The sequence below is a fragment of the Musca domestica genome, unplaced genomic scaffold, assembly GCF_030504385.1.
Source record: "Musca domestica strain aabys unplaced genomic scaffold, Musca_domestica.polishedcontigs.V.1.1 1, whole genome shotgun sequence".
NCBI classification, from domain to species: Eukaryota; Metazoa; Arthropoda; class Insecta; order Diptera; family Muscidae; genus Musca; species Musca domestica.
Genome location: NW_026712114.1, coordinates 36,781,265 through 36,801,106, shown reverse-complemented (window position 1 = coordinate 36,801,106; position 19,842 = coordinate 36,781,265). Strand labels below are relative to the sequence as shown.

Sequence of the window (19,842 nt, the reverse complement as noted above, 5' to 3'; positions counted from 1 at the left end):
ATCCGGAGATTTTGGTGACCATTGTGCGCTGAAAATGAAGCGAAGAACCTCATTTTGTAACTATTGTTGGGTGGTGCGTGCTGGGTGCGATGGTGCTGAGTCCTTCAGAATATGTTCGAGATAATATTCGGCATATATTCTGATGCCACGGTCGATTAATACGAGCGGAGAGCGACCATCCGCTGTTACGGCGGCCAACACCATCACCATGGCCGGCGCTTGAGTTCTGGTGGCCAATCGATGTGCACAGTTTCAGCTGATCTCTTTGACAAGTAAACACGATCATTTTGTTGGTTTACAAACTGCTGGACAACGAATGTTTTCTCATCGGAGAAAACCACATTCGGTAGTTCACCACTTTCGGCCAAGCGAAGCCACTCTTTAGCTCGATTGAGTCTATTTTCTTTCTGTTGCGGTGTAAGTTCTTGCACTTTTTGAAATTTCACTGACTTTACCCCGAGCCATTTTTTTCAATATTTGCCGAATGGAATATTGTGATGTGTTCAGCTCACGAGCCATTTTTCGGCCACTGCGACGTGGGTTTCTATCAAGTCGCTTCTTTACTTTTCGTACCATTTCTGCTGATGTTGCTGTTTTCTTCCGTCCACTTCCATGACGTCGGGCTACGTTACCAGTAGCAAAGTAACGAGCGATGGTACTAGACACAGAAGATTTATTCACATTTAAATGCAATAGCCACTTGTTCGTGTGGCTATTGCCACTAGTTCGTGTGGCGAAATATTACATGTAAATGTTCACGCTTTGGTATAGCCCCCATATGAAGGTACTTCCTCATATTCGGTATTTTGATGATTTTTGACACATTTTTTCAAGGAATTCTCGAAAAATTGGTAGTTGTAGGTCATAATGAGTCCCAGTTCGTGTGGCGAATCATTGTAATTATAGGGTCACGTTTTGGTATAGTCCCCATACAACGGTACCTCCCGATATTCGGTATTTTGATGATTTTTTTTTCACATTTTTCACGGATTTGTCTAAAAATTGGTATTTGTTGGTAATAATAGGTTCCAGCTCCTTTGGCGAAACATTGCATTTATAGGTCCTCGATTTGGTATAGGCCCTATATAACGGTACTCCCAATATTCGGTATTTTAATGGGTTTTGCCACATTTCTTCGTGGATTTGTCTAGAAATTGGTATTTGTTGGTCTTAATGGGTTCTAGTTCTTTTGGCGAAACACTGTATGTATAGGTCCACGTTTTTGTATAGCCCCATGATTTTTGGCACATTTTCCCATGAATATGTCCAAAAATTGGTATATAGGCTCTAATGTTTCCTTTACCCCAAAGTGGAGGGTATTAAAAGTTTGGCCCGGGCGAACTTAATGTTTTTACTTGTTTTTTTATTTTTTATTTTTGATTCATAATGACATAAATAACAAGAAAAAAATAAGGCTAAGTTCATCCAGGCCTAACTGCTAATACCCTCCACCATTTGTAAGGAACTTAAAATATTAAAAAAAAAAAAAAAATCATCGAAAAATACCACGGTTATATGTGGGCTATACAAACACGTGGACCTGTATAAGTAATTATTTGTTATAGGCTGTAGAACAGATTCCAAATTTCCAGTATGAAATTTGAAACAATTCCGGTGAATAATATCGCTAATATCATTATACTATCGAATGAAGGGATGTACCGTTATTTGGAAGCTATAAGAAAACGTGGTCAGACCAGGATACTGGCAAAATACTTATGTGTGCAAAATTGTTGCATTTTATCTCGATTCGTTCGAAAGATCGCATGATTATAACAGACAGAAAGACATCTCTAAATCGACTTAAAATTTTACGCTGATCCAAAATGTATATTCTTTGCATGGTTACAAAACGGAATGACAATGTTAATATACCCTCCATGGAACAAAATCCTAAATTGCAACATACTAATTTTACGATTCCAAAAACCCAAAAGGTACTACTTACTTGTCGATCTTATAACTATATAAATATTTATTATTTTTAAGAATTACTAAATATGTCATGTTAATAACAATTTATTTCTTTTTTTTTTTCTTTACAGAAAAATGCAAGAATACCAAAGAGAACATGCTGAGGCTGCCATTGATGTTACGACTTACGTATCGAATCCTATCAATGCCTATTTATTGACAAAACGTTTAACCACCGATTGGAAACAAGTGGAGAATCTGATGGCCCATGATGTGGGAGGCGAATTTTTGCGTAATATATCCAATTATCGCAGCATTTTGAAATTCCCATCCGAAGAAGATTTGAATGGAGCGGCTGTGGCCTTGATGCGTCTGCAGGATACCTACAATTTGGATACATCCAGCTTGGCCAGAGGCGAATTGAATGGAGTGCAATATAGGTAGGGAATAAGGGAAATTTAAAATTGTAAGGAATTAAATTATTTTGTTTTTACCTTCATTTTCAGTACTGAAATGTCTTCGGATGACTGCTTCGAATTGGGTCGTCAGTCTTATGTAAATCATGATTATTATCACACCGTCTTGTGGATGAATGAAGCCATGACCCGTATGTCCTATGAGCCACGTAATCGTTCATTGCCTTTCTCCAAAGCTGATATCTTGGAATACTTGGCCTTCTCAACCTATAAACAAGGTAAGTAGATGTTTATAATAGGCCCTCTGTGCTTTCGTTGTTAATTGAATTTGTTATGTTTATGTGGTGTGTGTTTTTATTATTGAATTACAATCACTATGTTGCAACGTCACCTGCCAATGTAATTTTCATTATATTAATTTTTTTTCCTGCATAAGTGACATTTCCTTTTGTATACGAAGTGAATATTTCTTACTCTACGCAATATTTCCTTACTTATTTCTATCTCCCACTACCTCTCTCTGAAAATATTTTTACCATAATCTGCTTGACATGAATAATGTTATGGTTATGGGGTTCATAACGTTGCAATGTCACTTTCATCGTTGTTAACAACATCTGCCCTAAGGGGCTAGTGAAAATGTTGAAAAGGGTTTGTGACTGTATGTTTGTGTGGTTCGGTGTGTGTGTGTGGGTGTGTGACATAATTAAGTTTGGTGCAAATTCAATGTCACAATTTTTCACAATTTAATCACTTATCGTAAACAAGTTCTGATAGATTGTTGTGTGAAAATGCAGAGAAGATATTGTTACTTAAGGATAAGGTGACTTGGATGTGCATTAAGCTAAGGTAACACCTTAAGGTGATGATTCAATAACGTGCAAAATAAACTAAGATTTTTATAAGGTCATGTGTTATTGGGTGTTTTTACATTGTTGGAACTTATATCGGCAAAATAAATAAAATGTGATTGGTAAGAGGTAGGAAAAAATAGTCCTTTAAGAGCTGTATGTCGAAAAGAAGTTGGGTAATATTATATATTTTAGGTACCGTTACTTCAAATTTTATAAATACCACAATTAACATTTCCATTTCAATACCCTCTACCATGGTATGAAGGATATATTAATTATTTCATTTGGTACTTTAAACTCGATATAGATACCGACCTATGTGAAACAAGTAAAAAGACATAAAGTTCGGCTGGGCCGAACTTTTAATACCATCTACCATTAGGTACCTAGACATTCAATGAACAATTCTACAACCAGTTGAAAAATTCGGAAAAAATCATCAAAAGGACGAATATCGGAAGTACTGTACAATTGGGGCAATACCTAAACGTAACCCTCCTTTAGTGGGTTATAAAAAGCCTAATAGTATTTTACTATGTTTGGAAGATCTTCTATAATTCAATAGTGGAAAAATTCGGAAAAAAACATCAAAAGGACGAATATTGGAAGTACGGTAAACTGGGGGCAATACCTAAACGTAACCCTCCTATAGTGGGTTATAAAAAGCCTAATAGTATTTTACTATGTTTAGAAGATCTTCTATAATTCAATTTGCCATGAACTTCTTTCCATAGAGATTCGATGGAAAGAACCTTTCATGGGTCTGAAGTGACTTTAAAAAATATAATATAATTTTCATAGATAAAGACCACTTTTGTCGGTCACCTGCTGAAAAAAAGGCCTTTTAACAGCTTTGCAATAGATAATAGGCTTTCTAAAAGAGAGGCTAATGCCTTCAGCAGATAGGAATCTTCTTCAAATCATCGGTAGATGGAATGTCTTTTTTGGATAAAATGCTTTCCTTTATTCTGCTATGTACCTCGCAGTGGTCACCTTCGAGAGACCATCTACACTGTGAGATGAAAAAACTGCTACCGACTTAAGACTGCTGTCATTTCTAAGCCACTCGTCCGACAGCTGTTAAAATTATTCCAGTGGCAGCTAATTATATTGTTTACAAGCGTACAAAAGCATTTTGGTGAGAATCCTCCAGAAAAAAAGTTATTCGTGATGGAATTCAAGCGCGATAGTGTGATCTCTTTATATATGGCTGGCTTCGTTAGAACACTCCAGCATTTATATGTGAAAAAATTTTTTGTGTCTCTTATCATCGCTCGTTGCCGTAATAATGATAGCGTAGCCCAATGTCAAGGAAGTGGACGGAAGAAAACAGCAAGATCCAGAAATGGTTCGAAAAGTGAAGAAGCGACTTGATCTAAACCCGCGTCGCAGTGGCCGAAAAATGGCTCGTGACCTGAACGTATAGTAATATTCCATTCGGCAAATATTGAAAAATGAGCTCGGGGTAAAGCCATTGAAATTCCAAAAAGTGCAAGAATTTACACCGCAACCGAAAGAAAATACACTCAAAAGACCTAAAGAGTTGCTTCGCTTGGCCGAAAGTGGTGAACTGTCGAATTTGGTTTTCTCCGATGAGAAAACATTCGTTGTTCAGCAGTTTGTAAACAAACAAAATGATCGTGTTTACTTGGCAAAGAGGTCAGCAGAAATTGTGCACCTTCTATTAGCCACCACAACTCAAGTGCCAGCCGTGGTGATGGTGTGGGACACCATAACAGCCGATGGTGGCTTTCCGTTCGTATTTATCGACCGTGGCATCAGAACAAATGCCGAATATTATCGCGAAAATATTCTGGAGGGTGTATTAAAGCCTTGGGCACGCAAACATTTTGGCCGCAGACCTTGGACATTCCAACAGGACTCAGCATGCGCCACCCAAGAATGGTTCCTCGCTTCATTTCCAGCGCACAATGGCCACCAAAATCTCCGGATACCAATCCGTTGGACTATTGTGTCTGGAGCATTTTGGAAAGCAAGGTTTGCACTAAAAAATACCAAAGTGTCGATCATTTCAAGCAAGCGCTTCGCCGGGAATGGGCCAAAATACCGCAGAGCAACATTCGTGCAGCATTTGACGGTTTCATTGGCCGTTTGAAGGCCATAATTCGTGCCAAAGGTGACCAATTCGAACAAATCTAATCTTATTCTAAAATTTGATGCTATTTCCGACATTGTGTGCTTTCATTCAATAAGATTTAATAAAATTTAAAAATTATCGCGTTTGACTTTGTTGCAGTTTTTTTTTATCTCATCCTTTATGTTGTAACATTAAGTGAATTACAAAAGTAATTAATAACAAACACATACTTACAATGGCATATGTAAAACTACTTAAGATATTTCCACTTTTACTCGCTCAATAACAATATAAACTTCTACATGCCACAGCAACAATAATAATGTCGTCCTTTCTTGTTATTTTCTTGTAAACTCAAACCATTAAACGGTATTTTAGCATGTCGTAGCCACCACCATTATATGCTCGTCAGTAGATCGGGTTGTTTGTCGTTTGGTTTATGTGTTGGCACTGCAACATTCGCATTGCAATTTAAAGTGACATTTTTTAACCGATATTTTAACATAAAATTTTACCACAAGAACTTAACATTCTGCTCTTGGCAGTGAGTGAGTGAAGGAAGCAATGGTTGTGGTTGGGGGGTGTTGAAGAAGGCGAATGTAAGTCATCTTGCTAGACAAACCAAGGAAACCAACTGTTTTTGTTTAAAGATTTAAAGTTTCTACCAGGACCAGGAAAAGTTATTTTTCAACAAACAGAGCAGCACATAGACAGACAGGCAAACAGTCGATGAAAGTGAACAAAATGTGTAGCCGGGCCATACCAAACTATGCAACAACAAGAAAAAGTAAAATCTGCATTTGCCTTGCCCCACTTGCTTTGATTTACTATATCAAGTGTTCGTAATTCATTCGTTTGCCCGTTCGTTCGGTGGTCCGTGATGTTCTATGCGCAAGTAAAACATCTCTGCACAAATACACGTATACATAGTATATCCCTGGGAATTTATGTTGCTGCTGCAACCAGGACAACAGCAATGCCAGAGTGCCTACGCAATGCAGCGGCTACATAAAAAACACTGGCGTAGCCATGGGTATCCCCCAATTAGATTTTACTAAATTTCTTCATTTAAGTTTTCCATAGCAAACATGAACTACATAAATCGTGATTGTTTGGGGAGTAAGTTTATTTCACCTATTACAAAGTTGCCCCCCACGACGCTAATGTTCGTCCAAACTTGATGCAACAAATATTTTCATTAATATAAAATTGCATGTTTTCCAATGGCCGTTTTGTTGGAATAAAATGTTTGATAATACCTATATACCTACATACATTTTTTTGTTGAGTAGGTTGATAGTAAATACAGAGAAAGATAAATACATACAGTTGTACATAGCGGAAAAAGTGAAACCGTGTGTACGAGATCAGATTTTCTGAAAACAAAAGTTTATGTTTAGAAATAATACCTGCAAGTTCCTGTAAAGTTGTTAGCATAGTTTTAAACTTTATTAAAATTTTCTTGGAATGAAAAAAATCGCGGAAAAAGGGAAAAATGTTGGAAAGAAACTGTTTATTCTTTAAAAAAAAAATTAAATTGTTATTTGTTTAAAGTTATTTGTTTCCAGATGTGTCTTGTTTGAATAATGGGCTTTGGTCTCATCTATTTTTGGATGAATGCCGATTCAGGACATTCGTAACCGATTTGACAATATTAAATATGAAAATATTTCCATCAAACTAAGATAGATTTTGATGATAATACAGGTTGATATAAAAAAACAAATGCCATAATTTTTTTCATTATACCCTACAACACTTTGTGTTGGGGGTATTATAAGTTTGATTGGGCCAAAAATTATGTAACACCACGAAACATTGATTTCCCACATAGGAAAGTATATATGGATCTTCCTATCTCGCAGAGCTGAGCCGATCTAGCTATGTATGTGCGTCCGTCCGTCTGTCCATGTTAATTTGTAATCACTCTACAGGTCGCAATTTTGGCCCGATTTTCACGAAATTTAAAATGTAGGTGGGGTTAAGGTCAGAATAGAACCCTATTTCTTTTGGAGATGATCGCACAATATTAAGGTGTTGAAATGGATCAAAAACTGAAAAATTTCCTGATTTTGCAGTTCAGGTCACAATTATGGACCAATCGAAGCGGAAGTTAGCATGGGGCTAGAGCCTGGGGCGGCTAGAAGTCTTCCAATTTTGATGGTCATTGGGTAATATTTAGCGGGTGAAATAGACCATAACATTTGTGATAAATAAAAGTCAAATTTTACACTAAACCGCGATTATTTTTAATCCCGAAGAAATCACAAATAGACGAACAGGTCAATTCTGACCATTACATCGATGCTGATAGTAAATATATCGGAAATATATAACGAAATATTTACCATGTATATATACAAAGGAAGGGGATGTTAACTAGAATGCTTATATCTGAAGAATGGCTGGACCGATTTTGACAAATTTTGTCAATTCAGAATGCCCTCTTGTCATAAAAGTATAAAGTCTAAAAAATAGCATAAAAAGATGTCAGCAATGATGTTAATATAGGTTTTGTAGTATTTTGTGACATATTTTTATTTTTTCATATTTTTTATCGCATGTATATTTTGTAATATTTGTGTATATTTTGTAATATTTTTTCACATTACAACACCGCTTGGGGCTGTTATATAAAGATTGCAATTATTATCTGATCCTCACGAAAATGTTCACAAGGGTAAGGCTCAGAAGGGATAGGCCTACAGGTTTTAAAGATGTCCGCAATATATTTGGGGGTTGAAATTGACCAACAACTAAAAATTTTCCTGATTTTGCAGCCGTTATAAAGGTCACAAATAGAAACCGAAGGACACGAAATCTCGCATGAAGTTTGAGTTTAGGACAACGAGTAGAATGAGCCGCTACTTTTGTGTGAAAAAAATACCAACATTACTTACAGATGATATTCGAAATACACAAAAGCCGAACTTCTGTTTTTTATGGTGATTTCGTTGACGAATATAGCCAAATATCGTAGACAAGCAAATCATATAGATGAGTCTAAATTTGGAGATACGGAAGGGCCTCTTGCTTTTGGAGATGATCGCAAAATATTTTGAGGTTCAAATGAACCAAAAACAGAAAAAAATTGAAGCCAATCGACACGCCTGAGAACAGAGTTAAGGACAAGGAAGGATTCAAGCATTTTGGATGGAAAGTGGACCACAACAACTAACAGCATGACGGAGTGCTTAAATATTGGCCAAATGTCCCTGGTTAGGTCAGTGCTCCGTGACATATTTTCAAAAGCGAAATCTTCCAAAATGGACTTGGATATAAGGGGGCTTCTAACATATTGTAGTGTTGTAGGGTATCACATTGTCCGTCCCGCACGACTATAGTCTTTGCTTACTTGTTTTTTTATATTTTATAATGAAGCAAAAAATGTCGGAAATAGCAAACAAATTTTAGAATAAGTTTAGATTTGTTCGAACTGGTCACCTTTGGCACGAATTATGGCCTTCAAATGGCCAAAAGAAACCGTCACACGCTGCCCGAATGTTGCTCTGCAGTATTTTGGTCCATTCCAGACGAAGCGCTTGCTTGAGTTGATCGACACTTTGGTATTTTCCAAATACTCCAGACACAATAGTCCAACGAATTGGTATACGGAGATTTTGATGTCTATTGTGCGCTAAAAATGAAGCGAGGAATCTCATTGTGTAACCATTCTAGGGTGGCGCGTGCTGAGTGCGATGGTGAGTTACCAGAAGGAGTAAACCGATATATTCCATCTTAACACCAGACCTTGAGTCAACATAAATATTGGGGTGTGTGAAATTTGAAGACAATCGGACTCTTACATCAAATTTTGTGAGAGTTGTAATTATTAAAAATTTTGACCATTTGTGGGGGAGGTACTTGATGGAGTGGACCGATATTGTCCATTTTCACACCTGACCTAGCACTGATGCAAATATTAGGATTTGCGAAGTTGGAGAAAAAACGGATTATCGTTTCTTTATCTGTGAAAAAAATAGATTTTTTTTTTGAAAATTTCGCCCTTTTGTGGGGGAGTGGAGCGATATTGCCCATCTCCGAACTCGATCTATGTTTGACAAACATATAACGATGCTCCAAGTTTGCACCAAATCGGATACTCCCTTCGAGAGTTATCGTGCGCACCAGCCAGCCAGACGGATGGACGGACATCGCTAGATCAACTCCAAATGTTCTGAAACGGAATTGGTCAAAAGAGACCTAGGGTCTAAAACCGTTATTTCGACTAGTCATGTTTTGACCGTATCAAATGATATATACCCTCTATAGCCATATGTCTGAGAGTATAAAAAACTGCGAAATTTTACAAAAAAAAAAAAAAAAAAAAAAAAAAAACGGAATAATTTTTCGAATTGTAAATGATAGGCTGTACTACTTGCCTGCGTTCAATTGCTGTCTTCCATATGGAGCCAACTCTTTTAGATTGAGGACAGTGGGCTACGCTTTTATGAACATTAAATTTTGCAAATTTAATGTTCCAGTCTTTGATGCTCCTGAAAGGACGTCTCATCAGATTTCCAGTACTACCTTCAATATAGACCCATCACTCTTAGATTTGACATAAAACAGTTTCAATATTTCTATAACGCCCAAGCAAACCAATGCCTTTTTATGGGTTTTGGCATCCAAGTTGGGAATTTTATCTCAATTCCCAAGTGGAAGTTACCGTGTTTCGGAATAAATATGACTCTGACGGCATAACTTGATAATATGTTGGTATGCTAATTTGTAATAAGTATTTTTGCTGCGATATTTTGGCAAAATAGTTTATCTTCAATGTTTTCTCCAAAAAACACTGTAACCTTTAACTATTTTTCTATATTTCAAACTCGTTTTTGTTGCCTTTTTTCCCATTTTTTTTGCATTTTTGTGATTTTATTCCATCCTCTTTCACAGCAAAAAATTGGGTCATTGCCAAAATAACAACATCACTCATGTCTGCGTTTTAACTCTATCCAGGCATTTTGCAACATCATCAGGACGAACGTCGTCCGTTTACGTCGATGGTTTTTTGTTTTGTCAATTTGCAACAGATTTTATTTACTGGAAACTTTATTTCCCTGTTTTATGCAATTTCTGTCTTTTTGCTGCATTTGAAACACATATTTCATTTCATCATGTCGTTTTTTTTTGTTATAGGACAAAAACGTAGTACACCCACAATTTGTCGTTATATTTGTCTGAAATATACCGGACCATAAATGTCGAATTCTTTTTTCACTTTTTTCTCTCTCTCTCTCTGTCTCTAGTTTAAGTTAAATTGTTTTTTTTTTTTTGTGTACTGCACTTTTAGCTACAAGACCTTTTTGTTCATTTTAAGGATTCCTTGGACGATGTTTGGTTTTTTGTGGGAATAATATTTTTCTTTACTTTCTGTATCCCTTTTCAAGTGGACACCAGGCAATTGGCAAATTGTTTTGTTGAATGTTTTTTTTTTTTTTTTTCTCAGAACTAGTTGCCACATTTTGTGGGCAATTATTTAACTATCTCTACAACAATTGTGGTAGAAAATAGTCTTTGTGGTTTTATATGGACGAGTCCTTGAAGGAAAGCTTTCTAAATTGTAAGGAAATTTTAAGTTTTATTATTATTTACTTTTTTTAAACTTGTTGTTGCGACTGTTCAAATTTTAAATGTTTTTCTGCTGAATAGTTCTCTTAAGTAACTATTTACTGAATACCTTTTGTTTTAGAAAAAATTTCCAAATACAAAACAGGAAATAAATAAACAAAATGAATAAAAGTGTTTCCTCATGATAACATTTCTATAAACTGATTGCTTAAGTCTGGAGTATAAACTTATAATAGACTTCCTACTTTAAAGATGATTTTTTAAAGTTGTCCTGTCTATATCTATAAAAGAGGTACATGTTTGTTTGTAATGGACTCGAAAACCGCTGCACAGATTTTCCTAAAAATTTCTAAGTGTACTACAACATCGCTTGAAAGTAACATATACATTTTTGAAATTCCACATGGAACTGGAGATATAGCATCAGAATCGGAGGTATTTCCAAAAATTTACATTTTTTATGCAAATATCTATTGTTCGATAACAGAAACAGTCTCCAAATTTGAATAAAAATAAATTTGCAAACTTATATTGAAATCGGTTCTGATTTGGATATAGCTCCTATATATATTTTAGGCCGGTTTCATGTATTTGATGCATTAAACACGCTGTGTACGCCACATTTCAATGAAATTTGAAATCTATGATGAAATTTGTCTAAAAAAATTGTTTGTCAAATTATATTGAAATAGTTTCAGATTTAGATTCGGCCGATTCCATGTATTTGATACACCAAACACGCTATGTATCTCTAATTTCAATGAAATTTGGAATGAGTAACGGAATTTAAAACGAAGAAACATTTGCCAAATTATATTGCAATCGATTCAGATTTTGATGTAGCCCCCATATACAGGGTGAGATAAAAAACTGCAACAAAGTCTAACGTCATATGTTTCACATTTTTTTAAATGTTATTGAATAAGAACAAAAAATGTCGGAAATAGCGACAAATTTTAGAATAAGTATCGATTTTTTCGTATTGGTCACCTTTGGCACGAATTATGGCCCTCAAACGGCCAATGAAACCGCCACACGCTGCCCGAATGTTGCTCTGCGGTATTTTGGCCCATTCCCGGCGAAGCGCTTGCTTGAGGTGATCGTCACTTTTGGTATTTTTTAGTTCCAACCTTGCTTTCCAAAATACTCCAGACACAATAGTCCAACGGATTGGTATCCCCAGATTTTGGTGGCCATTGTCCGCTGGAAATGAAGCGAGGAACCTCATTTTGTAACCATTCTTGTGTGGCGCGTGCTGAGTGCTGTTGGAATGTCCAAGGTTTGCGGCCAAAATGTATGCGTGCCCAAGGCTTTAATACACCCTTCAGAATATTTTTGCGATAATATTCGGCATTTTTTCTGATGCCACGCTCGATTGATACGAGCGGAGAGGGACCATCGGCTGTTATTGCGGCCCACACCATCACCATGGCCGGCTCTTGAGTTCTGGTGGCCAACCGAAGGTGCAAATTTTCAGCTGACCTCTTTGGCAAGTAAAAACGATACTTTTATTTGTTTACAAACTGCTGGACAACGAATGTTCTCTCATCGGGGAAAACCAAATTCGGCAGTTCACCACTTTCGGCCAAGCGCAGCAACTCTTTAGCTCTTTTGAGTCTATTTTCTTTCGACTGCGTGTAAGTTCTTGCACTTTTTGGAATTTCAATGGCTTTAGCCCGAGCTTATTTTTCAATATTTGCCGAATGGAATATTGCGATATGTTCAGCTAACGAGCCATTTTTCGGCCACTGCTACGTGGGTTTCTATCAAGTCGATTTTTTACCTGTCGAACCATTTCTGCTGATGTTGCTGTTTTCATCCGTCCGCTTCCTTGACGTCGGGCTACGCTACCAGTATCAAGGTAACGAGCGATGGTACGAGACACAAAAGATTTATTCACATTTAAATGCTGGAGTGCTCTAACGATAGCCACCCGTTTTGGTGTTCCATCCAAATATAAAGAAATCACACTACCACGCTTGAATTCCATCACGAGAAAACTTTTTTTCTGGAAAGTTCTCACCAAAATGCTTGTGTACGCTTGTAAACAATATAGTGAGCTGTCACTGGAATAATTTTGCAGCTGTCGGACGAGTGGCTTAGAAATGACAGCAGTCTGAAGTTGGTTGCAGTTTTTTCTCATCTCACCCTATGGGGTTTATAACTTTCGTGGACCTATGTATCCCATTTTCAATACGATAAATTTTAAGGACCTTCAATATACTTGAGTAAAATATTGTATATCGATTTGATTTCGTGCGGGAGCTAGAGTGATTTTTGCAAAAGAACAGGTAGGAACACGGAAGCATAGGCTAAAATGTCATGAAATCTTGTGCTGATCAAAAATATATATTCTTTGTGGGTCTAGTACTTATTTCAAGGGGTTACAACCGGAGTGGCAATTTTAATATACCCTGCATAGCATAGTGGAGGGTAAAAAGTTATTGGAATAAGTTCTATTAAAATAGACCTCAGACCTGCTAAAGATGTTCAAAGGAATCCCTAATATTTTATTTAATTAGGAGATGTTCAGGGGCCTTCTTCACATAGTAGATCCCTTAAATAAAAAAGAAACCTACAATATACAAATATACAATGTGAAAATGAAATATTATAATTAAAAGACCTTCGTAATAAAAAATGTATTTTTTAAGTGAAAGCCCTCAATCGCCTTTCCATAAATAAAAGTCCTGAAAACTTCTTCTATAAATACTAATGTAAAATCTTAAAAAGTACATACAGGGTTGACCATATTCGACGGACCCAACTGGCAACGCCATAATTTTTGACAGAGATGTCACATCGCTTAATAACATACCGCGTTTGAAGCGTCAGTCCAAGCAGATTTTTACCATGAACCAATACACGCCACGCGAGCGCTCTGAAATAGTTGAAATTTACTTTCAACAGAATAAGTCAATTGTGAAAACTCAACGTGCTTTTAAAACATTAAAAAATCCTCGTCGATTGGAATGGCTTGGTCCGTCCGTCGAATATGAGCAACCTTGTATTCAAAGAAGAAAATACCAAAGCTTAAAACGTACTTCAAATTTTAAGACCTCAAAGAGCAAACTTCGTAGACAGCGATTGACATATTTGCAAACCATTTTTTCAATATAAGCCTGTATGTATTGTTTTTTGTTTTGGAAGCATTTTGTTTAAATGTTTCTGAGAAAAATCACTTCAATTAAATTGAATATGTATCTAGGTATTCCATCATTTTGCATACGCATCAAAAATCCAATATATCCTTCCTAAGTAGCTCAAATCTTAAAATTTATCTTTATCTCCATTTGCTGTACTCATCAAATCCAATTGCCCTTAAATGCAAATTTTCCTAATGGATTTCCATTCTACTTCACTTTGCGAGAGATAATCACATTATTGGAACAATATTTCAAATCTGTGGCCAAATTGCAGTTTGGAACTCTCTTTCGGGTTGGTGCTAAAACATATTAATTATTTTCATTGTCAAATAAAGCTCTCGGAGTCCACATCGAATCGACTTTGATCTGACTTGCAAAACAGCAGCAGCACAAATGACATACATCTTCATGTTGTTTGAAACATCTAATTGGATGTGCAACAACAGCAGCAGCAGCAGCACACAGGCGGCACTGCTAATGGTCCAGAGAGTCTGATCGGGTGGTGGGTTGGTTTGGGATTGTTGATGGATTCTGACTGCCATGCAATTGCATTGAATGACCTTCGAGCAAGGATTTTATAGAGCTGTGTGTAGTGATATAAATTAATTATTCAGGAGCATTTGTATGCACCGAAGACCATTTCCACACAAATAACCAACAGTAGCAACAGCAACAACATAAACGACAACGAGGACCAGTGGCAAAAAGAGAACAGTAACATTTGCATTTGGGGGCACATGGTTGTCACCCATTTATCTACTTATGTATGTGTGTTTGTATGCTCGTACCGAACAGCAGCCATTTTTAATACCCTCTGGCATACAACGAACGATCCTTGTGGAAACAAATATATCCTTTCACATTTATGTGCTGCTGTTTTTGCTGTTATTGCATATAAATTGTGTATATACATATATATATATATATATATATATATATATATATATATATATATATATTTGTTCTATATATTTTTCTTCTTATGTATTTATTAAAGTTGTTTGTGCATTTCTTTTCGTTCTTGTTTGTGCTGCAACTCCTGCTTGTCGTTGCAAATTGCAGGCGATGTCGAAAGTGCTCTATCTATGACAAATGAATTGTTGCAACTGCTACCCACGCATGAACGTGCCAATGGCAATAAAGTCTATTACGAAAAGGAGCTGAAGGAGCTATCTGCCAAGAAAAAGGTTAAAGGTGATGATGGTAGTGATGAGACACCCAAATCGGATTTGGTAAGTTGAAGAGAGAAAAAAAAAACTCGAAAACACAAGAAAAAGTATTTGAATGCAAATTTAATCTGTCTAATTTATTTATTTTTGTTGTTTCCGTACATCTTCCAGCCCATTGCCAAGGCGGAACCATCCGTGTACGATTACACAGAACGTAAAGCTTATGAGTTGTTGTGCCAGGGCAAGTTGAAGCCCACACCTGAACAGCTGAGGCCGCTGCGTTGCCGTTATGTTGACAATAATGTACCTTTTCTGAAAATCGGTCCCATGAAAATGGAAGAAGCCTCAAAGGATCCCTACATTGTAATCTATCACGATGCCATGTTCGATTCGGAAATTGAGATCATAAAGAAAATGGCTAGACCACGTTTCCGCAGGGCCACTGTTCAAAATGCCATCACCGGTGAATTGGAAACGGCCAACTATCGTATTAGTAAGTCGGCTTGGTTGCGTACCGAAGAACATCCCATTATTGCGAATATTGTCCAAAGAACTGAAGATATGACCGGTTTGGATATGTTGTCGGCCGAGGAGTTGCAAGTTGTCAACTATGGCATTGGCGGTCATTATGAACCACATTTCGATTTTGCAAGAGTAAGTATTGGGGGGATGTAAATTTCGGATTCATAAATCTTTGAGATCATTTTTAAATAAACTACATCTATTTTGGAATAATTGTTAGTAAATATAAATGTTTTTTTGTATTTTTCCATGCAGCGTGAAGAAGTTCGTGCCTTCCAGGGTCTGAATACTGGTAATCGCATTGCCACAGTACTATTCTATGTAAGTACCAGCCAAAGTCAACAGAACGATTTAAAAGCAATTTAAAACACTCTCAGTCCTAGGCCATATTTTAATTGATACGGTTAGAAGTGTTTCCCATTTGGAGTAGAATTAGGAGGAAATATTTAATCATTCGGAATGGCAAAGACCTAATCAAGGTCTATACCAAAAGTGGGGCCATATTGATAATTTTTTTGTAAATAGCGATTCTAGATATTAAGAACTTAGAATGCATCGGACAAATACTACGGGCTATTCCAAAAAAGTGGATCGATATGACCCATTTTCTGTACCATTGATTCTGAATTTAATCCAAAGATCTTTATTAAATTTCAAAGCTCCATCTTAAAAGTTTGCGAAATATATGTCAAACTATAGAAGTCCCTTTGTATACAGTCGAAACCATATAAAGGCAATCGAGACTATCAAGTTCACTGAGAGTTTTCCACAACCCAGACTGGTTATTGTTCTGTGAAATTACAGGGTGAGATGGGAAAACTGCAACCAACTACAGACTGCTGTCATTTCTAAGCCACTCATCCGACAGCTGCTAAAATTATTCCAGTGACAGCTCATTATATTTTTTACAAGCGTACAAAAGCATTTTGGTGAGAATTTTCCAGAAAAAAAGTTATTCGTGATGGAATTCAAGCGTGATAGAGATTTCTTTATATTTTATATAAATCTTTTGTGTCTTGCACCATAGCTCATTACCGTATCCCGACGTCAAGGAAGTGGACAGAAGAGCAGCAGCAACATCTGTATAAATGGTTCGAAAAGTGAAAAAGCGACTTGAGCGAAACCCGCGTCACAGTGGCCGAAAAATGACTCGTGAGCTGAACATATCGCAAATTCCATTCGGCAAATATTGAAAAATGAGTTCGGGGTAATGCTATTGAAATTCAAAAAAGTGTAAGAACTTACACCGCAGCAGAAAGAAGATAGACTTAAAAGAGCTAAAGAGTTGCTTCGTTTGGCCGAAAGTGGTGATCTGCCGATGAGAAAACATTCGTTGTCCAGCAGTTTGTAAACAAACAAAGTGAGGTCAGCTGAAAATGTGCACCTTCGGTTGGCACCAGAACTTAAGCGCCGGCCATGGTGTTAATTGACCATGGCATCTGAATAAATGCCGAATATTATCGCGAAAATATTTTGGATGGTATATTAAATCCGCCACCCAAGAATGGTAAAAAATGAGGTTCCTCGCTACATCTCCAGCGCACAAAAAAAAAAAAAAAAATGTAAAAATGTAAAAATTATGGCTTTTGACTTTGTTGCAGTTTTTTATCTCACCCTGTATTTAAACCCTAAAATGTATCTTTAATATATAAGAGTTCCTGGCGTTTAGGTATGATTTAGACCCTTGATGTCTTCTAGGACCTATAATAGAATTTTGTGATAAAATTGTTATGAAGATGTACATTTATGGTTCAAATGGAGCAAAAAATTAAAATTTTTCTGATTCTGCCGTCGCTTTACAGGCCACAATTGAAGACCAATCGACACGGAATTTAGCATGAGGAGAGAGTTCAAGATCACGACTTTCGTTGAATTTATTTTGAATACATAACAACACGCGAAGGGCGAAAATAAGGGTAGCATCTGGTGAGGGCTCTGTGACATTTTTTTTTTTTTTTAAATCGAAATCTTCCAAAATGGATTTGGACATAAGGGGGCTTCCAACATATTGTAGTGTTGTGGGACATAATACTTGTATTTTGTGTAATTTTCTATACGAAAGTTTATTTGGGATTTCTCACATGTATTTTACAACCCACTTTGTTATACATTTACCATAAAAGAGGGTATAACAAGTTTTGGTATTTTTGGACACTTACAGAGTATTCATTTTAAAAATAATCATTCTGTCTCATATTTTTAATTTTAATTTCTAAATTTTCTGTAACAAACGTTTTCACTTGATTTTGTTGTTGGTTAGGCTTAATACCTTTATTGTTGTATTTGTAAAAACTTAATATGATGTTTTGATTATTGCAGATGAGTGATGTGGAACAAGGCGGTGCCACAGTATTCACAGCCATTAATACAGCCTTGAAGCCCAAGAAGGGTACAGCGGCTTTCTGGTATAATTTACATCGTTCAGGTGATGGTGATTATCGTACAAGACATGCTGCGTGTCCTGTTCTAACTGGCTCAAAATGGGGTAACTGCAATTCTATTTTTAAAACACTTTTTTATTTTGAATAAATATTAATAATTGAAATTTTTCTCATTTAAGTTTCCAACAAATGGATTCACGAAGCCCGGCAAGAATTCAGACGCCCCTGTGATTTGGAACCTGATCATGGCGAATATGCCATTTAGTGCAATTCCTTAAATTGTTTACTTTTAAATATACTTTAATACTGAAACGAATTTCCATTGCTATAGATTTATATATGTATGTCTATTTTATGTATACTCGCCGCCTGTCTTTTATAAAGCATTTATTAAAACTGCGATTTTTTAAAAACATACATTATTTTCTACTCTATCACAATCCTGTGCTTAAGGACAATTTAAGAAAACTATCCATGTTTATGTTTTCCTATATTTTTTAATGCTGCTTGTGCAATAAGAATGAATTGAAAACTATGAATCTCGTTGTTGAACAAATTGTTCCATGAATATTTTGTACTTTATTCTACTCTTCGTCTCTCTTTTTCTCGAAAACTTGTAAAAGTTAGTGTTTGTATTTCTCTGCTAGCAGTGAATTATGCAAAACCAACAATTTCCTTGACAAAACAAAATTTTTTAAAAAAATGTCAAAAAATACCAAATGCAAGTGAATGAATTACAATAAATAAATTAACAAAGTTATATTGATAATATTTACCACCCTCCAAAATATTGCAGTACAGACATATTTACTTAATGATGATGATGATATACGAACATGTTTGTCTTTAATATTTTCTGTCGTTAGAAATAAATAAACAAATATATAAAAATGTATTGTAAATTTACATGTTTTAAGATAGATGATAATAAAATTTTGAAAAATGATCCGCAAAGTGTTTTCTTTTACATGGATTAGTGGGTACAGAAATGAAATAAGTTGACAGTGTATACAGGGTGAGATGAAAAAACTGCAATCAATTTCAGACTGCTGTTATTTTTAAGCCACTCCTCCGACAGCTGTTAAAATTATTCCAGTGACAGCTCATTATATTGTTTACAAGCGTACAAAAGCATTTTTGTGAGAATTTTCCAGAAAAAAAGTTATTCGTGGTGGAATTCAAGCGTGATAGTGTATGTGTTATATTTGGCTGTAAAACCACAAGTGGCTATCGTTAGAGCACTCCAGCATTTAAATGTGAATAAATCTTTTGTGTCTCGTACCATCGCTCGTTACCGTGATACTGGTAGCGTAGCCCGGCATCAAGGACGTGGACGGAAGAAAACAGCAACATCAGCAGAAATGGTTCGAAAAGTAAAGAAGCGACTTGATCGAAACCCGCGTCGCAGTGGCCGAAAAATGGCTCGTGAGCTGAACATATCGCAATATTCCATTCGGCAAATATTGAATAATGAGCTCGGGGTAATGCCAATGAAATTTCAAAACGTACAAGAACTTGCACCGCAACAGAAAGAAAATAGAATCGCAAGAGCTAAAGAGTTTCTTCGCCTTGCCGAAAGTGGTGAACTGAGAAAACATTCGTTATCCAGCAGTTTGTAAACAACCTAAATGATCGTATTTACTTGCCAAAGAGTTTAGCTGAAAATGTGCACCTTCGGTTGGCCACCAGAACTCAAGCACCGGCCATAGTGATAGTGTAAGCCGCCATTACAGCCGATGGTCGCTCTCTGCTCGTATTAATCGACCGT

The 19,842-nt window shown here is 36.3% G+C and overlaps 1 protein-coding gene across 1 annotated transcript in view; it reads left to right on the top strand.

Moving 5' to 3' along the window:
- The window catches only part of LOC101895728 (prolyl 4-hydroxylase subunit alpha-1), an 80,028-nt gene extending 61,008 nt beyond the window's left edge, over positions 1-19,020 (top strand). Inside the window, exons 4-10 of the mRNA XM_005183761.4 lie at positions 2,046-2,354; positions 2,421-2,608; positions 15,065-15,234; positions 15,343-15,825; positions 15,949-16,014; positions 18,013-18,178; positions 18,254-19,020. Coding sequence (XP_005183818.1) covers positions 2,046-2,354; positions 2,421-2,608; positions 15,065-15,234; positions 15,343-15,825; positions 15,949-16,014; positions 18,013-18,178; positions 18,254-18,339 — 1,468 coding nt within the window. The 3' untranslated portion in view covers positions 18,340-19,020. The remainder of the gene's footprint in view (positions 1-2,045; positions 2,355-2,420; positions 2,609-15,064; positions 15,235-15,342; positions 15,826-15,948; positions 16,015-18,012; positions 18,179-18,253) is intronic.
- The last annotated feature ends 822 nt before the right edge of the window (positions 19,021-19,842 follow it).